Source organism: Lygodium microphyllum, chromosome 9 (genome assembly GCF_053477565.2).
Source record: "Lygodium microphyllum isolate KBCC chromosome 9, Lygodium_microphyllum_v1.1.10, whole genome shotgun sequence".
In the NCBI taxonomy this organism is placed as follows: Eukaryota; Viridiplantae; Streptophyta; class Polypodiopsida; order Schizaeales; family Lygodiaceae; genus Lygodium; species Lygodium microphyllum.
This window is the reverse complement of record NC_141143.1, coordinates 80,501,135-80,509,187: the sequence shown is the minus strand read 5'-3', so window position 1 is coordinate 80,509,187 and position 8,053 is coordinate 80,501,135. Positions and strand designations below refer to the sequence as shown.

Genomic DNA, 8,053 nt, shown 5'->3' with positions numbered 1-8,053 from the left:
GCAGAGGCTCGCGAATGTGGCAACAAGGCCTTCACCACCTGGCAACGTCACAACAAGGCCTTCATCATCTGGCAACGTTGCAACAAGGCCTTTGCCACCTGGCTCAAGGAGAATCCCAACCAAGTGGAAAGGGCGCCCTCTCAAAGAGGCCACTTGGATTTTGGAAGCGGAGGCTTGCGAACGCGGCAACGACGCCTTTGTTACCTAGCAACGTCACAACGAGGCCTTCACCACTTGGCTCAAGGAGAATCCCAACAATACTTCCAATGTACCTTAAGTCACCACTTAACTTACCATAGGATTGGCAATGCCTCCACTCCTCAAATGTAATTGAGTTGAGGGTGGATTGACATAATAGGAATAAAAAGTAAAAGGAGTCTAGATGGGCAAACATTGACTAGCTTGATAGAAAAGACTGCGTTAAGACCCCACTAATACGTTAAGTCTTAGCCAGATAGACACTGACTTGTTAGAAGAAGCTGTATTAAGACCCCAAAATGAGTTAATAAGCCCTACCTTTAGATTGATGAGGATAGTAATCCATTATGTGGAGGTTAGTGTAAGGGATTTATAGCTATACCATGGTGTTGCTACCAGAAACACCTATATAAGGAGTGGTAGTCACTCTAAGCCTTACTTGGTTTCCACTCTACATATGATTCTCTATACTTAATGGTAAACCCTTACATGTGCAACGTCACGAGGGTATTCCTGAGATGTGTTATGTTGTGGCATTTCTTTCATTGAAAAACACAAGAATATACCTTGCTCTCACACGCATGTTACATTTTTGTGGAGTGTCCAATGAGTGATTGAGTGCAAGTGCATTACACACACACCTCCTTTCTCCCGGGCTGTGCAACAGATACCTTTCCTCTTGTTTACTCGCTCTTTAAACATGTGGAAGGAGGTACGAAGACTACGAAGACTCAGGCACGACAGTTAATGCCAGAGGAAGCCAGGAAGCGATGCGTTTAGCGGAGCATGTGAAACTCTCTCAGGCTGCAGCCGCCGCCGCCGCCGCCAATGGCTCAGCTGCCCTCTCCGATGCTGCCGTTGCTGAATGGCCGAGCCTTCCTCTATGGATATCCTGCTCGGCCTGTTGCAGAAATGCAGGCAGCAGAAGAACCTGTGTATGGCTCGACACTTACATGCCTGTATGCTTGCACGCGGCTTCGATACTCATCGATTTATCGGCAACTACCTTGTGCTGCTCCTTGTCGAGTGCGGTGCCCTGTGCGATGCCCTGCAGATCTTTGGCAAACTGCCCCATCACGATGTTTACTCCTGGACATCCCTCATCTCTGCCGCTGCAGAATGTGGAGAAGCGCAGGACGCTTGTTCCCTGTATCATGGCATGCAAGATGAGCCTGTACGACCGAGTAACTACACATTTGTAGCCCTGCTCAAAGCCTGTGTAAAACAAGAAGATGCTGACAGAAACAGAAAAATCCATGCCGAGATCATCAGACATGGATTTGATACAGATCTTCTGATTGGCAACCTCCTGGTGGACGTGTATGCAAAACTTGGCATGCTTGATACGCAGCATGTATTCAATAGTTTGCCCTGTCACAATGTGTACTCCTGGACTTCCCTTATTTTCTGCTATATCAATTGTGAGGAAACAGAGTATGCTTTCCATCTATACCAGAAAATGCAAGAGGCTTGCATACAACCTAACAATTATACGTTTGTTGCCCTGCTCAAAGCTCGTACTAAGCTACAAGACATGGAACGAAACAAAGCCATACATGCTGATATTGTTAAAAATGGACTGGAAAATGACCAATACATTGGTAACAGTCTGGTGGATATGTACGCTAAAGGTGGCTCATTTGCAGAAGCATGTAGTGTGTTTGGAAAGCTTCCTTTTCGGGATACAGTTTCTTGGAATTCTCTTATTTCAGGATATGCTGAACATGGCCTTGGTAAGGAAGCACTAGGCTGTTTTGAACAGATGCAATTGGAAGATGCACCTCCAGATGTCATCACATTTGCCTGTAGCTTAAAGGCTTGTGCTGATATGCAATCCATTGAAGTAGGCCAACGACTAAGCACTGATGTTTTCAAAAAGGGACTGGAAACAGTCCAGCTCGTCACCAACACAATGGTTGATATGTACGCCAAGTGTGGCTTACTTGCAGAAGCACAGGATGTGTTTGCTAAGCACCCGCAGAGTACAGTCTCATGGAATACACTGATTGCAGCTTATGCTGATTGTGGGATTGCAGACAATGCATTGACCTATTTTAAGCAGATGTGCAAAGAGGGTGTACTGCCAGATCATGTCACATTTCCTTGCAGCTTGAAAGCTTGTGGTGCCTTGAGAACTCTAGAAACAGGGCAACAGATACATACTGATTTAACAAAAAGAGGCTTGGATACTGATACTTTTGTTGGGAGCACATTAGTAGACATGTATGGCAAATGTGGATGTTTAACTGAAGCATGCAATGTACTGGAAAACCTTTCTCCTCGAGATGTGGTGTCATGGAATGCACTGATAGTGGTATATGCTGATTATGGGCTTGGAGAAGAAACTCTCAAATGTTTTGAACAAATGCAGCTAGAGGGGATTTTACCAGCACCACTCACTTATGTTTGCAGCTTGAAAGGTTGTAGTGTTTCAGGGGCTTTAGAAACAGGTGGAGAGCTGCACACAAAGATAATCAAAAGAGGATTGGAAATGGATCTTGTTGTTGGAAATGCATTGATAGACATGTATGGAAAATGTTGTTCGCTTGCTGAAGCATGGAAAGTGTTTAACAGCTTAGGTTCACATGATATTGTATCATGGAATGCCTTAATAAATAGCTATAGTGAGAATCAAGAGGCCAGTATGGTTATGAAATGTTTTGAGGATATGAGGAAGCAGCATGTGAAGCCAAATGCTGCCACTTTCACATGCCTCCTTGCTGCTTGTAGCCATACAAGCCTTGTTCACCAGGGTCAAGAGTATTTTAAGCTAATGAAAGAACAGTATGAAATTGAACCTACAGTGGATCACTACTCATGTATGGTCGATCTTCTTGCACGGTCAGGATCTGTTTTTGAGGCAGAGAGACTTGCCAAAGCTGTGAATTGTCTTTTATCCGAAGGGACACTCAAGGCTTTGCTTAGTGCATCTAACGTTCATGGAGAAGTGGAGTTAGGACTTAGATCCTTTCAGCAATTGTTTCGAGTGAAAAAAGAGGATGCCTCTGCATACTTTCTGATGGCTAATACTTTTGCAGGTGCTGGCATGCATAGTGATGCCTGCATAGTGGAGGAAATGAGAAGGCATGAAGGGTTGAAGAAATTGCATGCGAATGCATCAATAGAGGTTAGGAAAAAGTTGTTTGAATTTTCTGTAGGTGACAATCAGAAAAGGGATGTCTCATCAACATTGGAAACCTGGAACTGTTGCCTGAGGCATAAGGGGCATGTGCCAAATCTAGAGTTGGTCTTGACTCAAATAATGGATAATGAGTCAATAATGTTCCTTACTTACCAGTGAGGTCATACCCTGATGCCTTACCTGAATGTGCAAAGCAGAGTTGGCAGCATAAGAATAATAACTGAAATTTTAAAGGTGAGGGGGTACTTTTATCAAAAGACAAGTTACACTCGAGTAATTGTACTTTCGGTTCAGTCTTTTAATGCTTGTGGCTTGATTAATCAATCCATTGTCTTTTTTATACAGGAAATGCCTCGTGAGTTGCATGTCTCGCATGAGGAGCTACGTGATACACACATCATGCACACACCAACAGTGCATGGAACTGCGAGAGAAGGAGCTGGATTTCTAATAGAAGTGGTTTTGCTTAGCACCAGGTGCGTCAGGTGCTTCATCCTAATGGAATGAGGCAAATTGGCATGCTTATTTCCACACCCAGGAAATTGTAGTGTTGCAGGAATCGAGCACTGCAACTTCATTTTTTCCTTCCTCTTTGTAACAAATGAGCTTAATGTTTGGCATGATGTTTTTATGTTCTCTGAATTGCATTAATCTAACAGGGTATCCAGACCTACAATGAATCTTGGCATCTCTTGTCTCGTCTTCCACGCTAAGCATAGCATCGAACGTAAAACTCCTACAGTAGCAAGCAGCGGCATAAGAAAGCTTTACTTGAAAGGGGGAGAGATGCTTGATAGCGGTGAAAAGGAGAGTCTCTTGCCTCGGAGCTCTTGCTTTCAATTTGCGCTCTGGTTTGCCAGTCGAACAACCTTCTTGCACTGCTAGAGAGGTCTCTAGCAGCTTTTGTTTTGACACACATTCTCTTTTGACACCCTCTACTACTCTCTTAGCAGCCCCTTGTATTGATCATGGCCATGGTTTATGTAGGCATCCTTATTGCTTTTTATGGATTGGATTTTAAATTTTTTTGTTTCTAATAAACTTACTAATAAGCCTAAACTATTGTCATAAGGCATATGAGCAGAGAGTCTAAGGGGCTTAAGCCATGGCCCTTAAAATTTTTTTGAGTGCAAGATGCTAAAGATGGAAAGAAGATCCACATTGACAGAAGTCAAAAGATGTGAGAGATGAGAGTAATCAAAAACCATTGTCTTGACTCTAGGCACCTCAAGAAGTCTTGCTTTTGTGGGGGGCATATCCAAGACATTGTGCCCCTTCTTTATATGTTTTGTTGATCTTGGTAAAGCACTCCATGCATGGTTGTGTGTAGGTAGAGCTGTCATGTGGTTAGCATTTTTAGGTAATCCTAAGGTCTATTGCACTCCACAATAGTGCAATGTTCTAGGTATTGTCAAGGATGGTCAAGGAGGAGCCAAGAGAAGACCTAAAGAGTGAGGAGTGGTAGACCTTGCAATGCTCCATAGTTGCACGCTATTTGTAGTATAAGGTCTCTTACCCAACTTTACACCTCCCTCTTTGCCTTCTCTCTCTCTCTCTCTCTCTCTCTCTCTCTCTCTCTCTCTCCTTGTGACTCCCTCAATGCATTGTACATAGTTCAAGGCTACCTTGGAATTCCACGAAGAGAATACATGTAACATTTACATCAATTGTCAAAGTTCCAATTCAAAGAACATTTTCATTTTCCATCACTAGTTCATATGTTTTGATAGGAAAAAGTGCTACTTTAAAGTTTGGTGCTTCAAAGCTTTAATTTAGCATGTTAAGAGTAGTTTGGACTTAGTAAAGTTATTCATTGCATTAGAATTTGATTGTAGAAAATAAAACATGTGCATTTGAATGTTGGTTTAGAGTCTGTATAAGGGTTAGCAATGCATGCGCATTTGCTAGTGCGTTTGGAGTAAGTAACATTAGAAAAAGGATACACTATGATGTAGATCTCTACATGCGAGTAGAGGGAAGGGAGATTATTGTGAGAGATGAGTGTATATAGATGCAATGATTTGGATGAGAGAGAGAGAGAGAGAGAGAGAGAGAGAGAGAGAGAGAGAGAGAGTATCCCCTCTCGACTTGCTTGTATTACACACACACACACACACACACACACATATGGAAGGATATATATATATAAGTTAAATTTATATGAGCAATGTAAACAATGTTATTGATTTCTTTCTAAATATTAAAGTTAAGAGATTATTGGTTGTAATTGATACATTATGAAAAAAGTGAAACTACATTTTGGAAGTGTAAAAAAGCTACACAATGCAACGGACAAAATTTAAGCAAGGAGTAGAGAATACATAGCAAATATGAAAAGAATAAAAAGTGTTTTAATTTCAAAGGAGAATTGATACGAAGATGGCTAGGCGTGTTGGAAGAACTCTGATTGGGTGAAATATAGATTAATGATGGTTTGGAGGGATCTTTATTTTATAGCTCCAGGAAAATAGCTGAATCAGCTTGTTCGACCACATTATGAATATTCTCTAGTTGGCCAAGGAATATTTCCTTTATCACATGATGCATTGTGCCTCGAGTTGCTACTATTGTAGATACTTTATTTAACCCAAAGATTAGATCGACAAATGTCACCCTTTTGCTATTCAGCTATATAAATGTTATTTGATATACAAGTTAGGATCCAATTAATATTTGTGCTTACACATGGCTTCTCCTTATAATGGGGGCCTTATAACTTAGAGCACTATGGATCATTGGTGGCCCCCATTATAGCTTAGAGCAATATATTTTTAATTCATTTATCTTTTTGTATGGTTGAGATAAAAAAATTGTATTATGTATTATTTTTTTGGTGTATTTTATTATTACTATAAGTAGGGATATTGCTTAAGTATTTGTAAATAAGTATATGTCAAAGTTACATTTCTATGGTGAATTTAAGAAATATTCTTAGCTTAGTTTTAGAATACACATTTGAATCATATTGATAAAACATTTAAATATCTTACTGTATTTTTAGAGAATATTATCTCTCTCCCAATATTATAGAGTTGTATCAATGTATGCGTAGAAGTATAGATATAACAAGCATTATATAAGCTAATTGGCATGTAGCAAAAACTATATAATTATGGCTCAAGTAGCTTTGAGCAATGGGATCCAAGTCACACACACACACACACACACACACACACACACACACACACTGTGTGTGTGTGTGTGTGTCTCACTTATATAAGTTCAAAGTTAAAACTTTTTATTTCTTGCATGTTTAAATTTTTCTTTTCTTTTTACGAATCAAAAGGTTTTTACTTTATGATATGCTCTTTGTCTTTGTTATGTTTGCATGGATATTTAAGCTTTAATGAAGAGTTCAAAGTATGCTTATTTTAATGCATGAGAATATAGTGTTTATTAATGCTTTAATATTTTAATACTCTAATAATTTAAGTATTTATTAAAGTTGAAATAATTTAATATATTTATGCTTTTAATGATCTATATTAAAAGTGTGTTTTTATTAACATACACTATTTTGATAATGTATATTAAATGTGTATATGTATACTATTTATATGCTTACATCAAGTGCATTTTATGATGCATAATTGTCTCATGATTAGTGAACGCATGCATATTAATCCATGCATCTATGTGCGTATATTAAAGCTTTAACATGGATCATATTTTTGTGTGTGTGTGTGTGTGTGTGTGTGTGTGTGTGTGTGTGTGATGCATACTTAAATGTTTTGATGATGTATATTAAAGGTGTGTATATATATGCTTTATATGGACAGGGATGTGTTAATATTAGTATGTACACTTGGTTTTATGTATATTTATATATTAAAACATGCTTATATATTTCAATAATGAACATTAAATGTGTGTATATATAAATTTTATATGTTTTTATGTATATGTATATATTACTATATACTCTTAGTTTTACGCATGTGTAAATGTTTTGATGATGTATTTTTAAGGGTGTGCATATATACATTTTATATATTTATGATTGTGTGTATATTGATGTATACTCATGGTTTTACATATATTTGTATATTAATGGATGCTTGGACGTTTTTTTATGTGTGTGTATGTATTTGTTTTATATGTTTTATGTATATGTATATATTAATGTATACTCTTGGTTTATGTATATTTGTATATTGATGTATGCTTAAATAATAAATTAATATTTTTATGTTTTGATTATATATATTAAATGTGTGTGTGTGTGTGTATGTTATGTTAGATGCATTTAATGATGCATCACAGTTTTATAATTAGTCAATGTGTGTATATTAATATTTTGATCTATGTGTGTATATTAAAGCATTAATATGGATAATATTTATTTTCCTCTCTCTCTCTCTCTCTCTCTATCATGATTTTGGATTTTATGAATGTGTGCATATTAATATATTGATGCATGCTTAAATGTTTTGATGATGCATAATAAAGGGTGTGTGTATATGTATGTTTTATATATTTAGGAAGGTGTATATATTAATATGTACTCTTGGTTTTATATTTGTTGGTATATTAATGCATGCTTAAAAGTTTTAATTATTATGCATCACCTTACCAAATGACAATTCAAGAGGCATTACACATTGTGGCTATGGATGACATTATCCATACAACTCTAGCCACAATAATCAAAATATTTTCACAAGATGATTATAAATTCTATATTTTGGATATTTTCAATGCTATTATGTAATG

At 37.7% G+C, this 8,053-nt stretch overlaps 1 protein-coding gene across 1 annotated transcript; it reads left to right on the top strand.

The window, feature by feature from the left end:
* The first annotated feature begins 829 nt into the window (after positions 1-829).
* Positions 830-4,303, top strand: LOC148031230 (pentatricopeptide repeat-containing protein At2g33680-like). Its single transcript, XM_087684757.1, has 2 exons — positions 830-3,574; positions 3,686-4,303. The coding sequence occupies exon 1, from the start codon at positions 1,064-1,066 to the stop codon at positions 3,497-3,499; it is 2,436 nt and encodes an 811-aa protein (XP_087540883.1). The 5' UTR covers positions 830-1,063; the 3' UTR covers positions 3,500-3,574; positions 3,686-4,303.
* The last annotated feature ends 3,750 nt before the right edge of the window (positions 4,304-8,053 follow it).

Coding starts and splice junctions, on each gene's coding strand:
- LOC148031230 (XM_087684757.1), top strand. CDS start 1,064: ATGGCCGAGCCTTCCTCTATGGATATCCTGCTCGGCCTGTTGCAGAAA.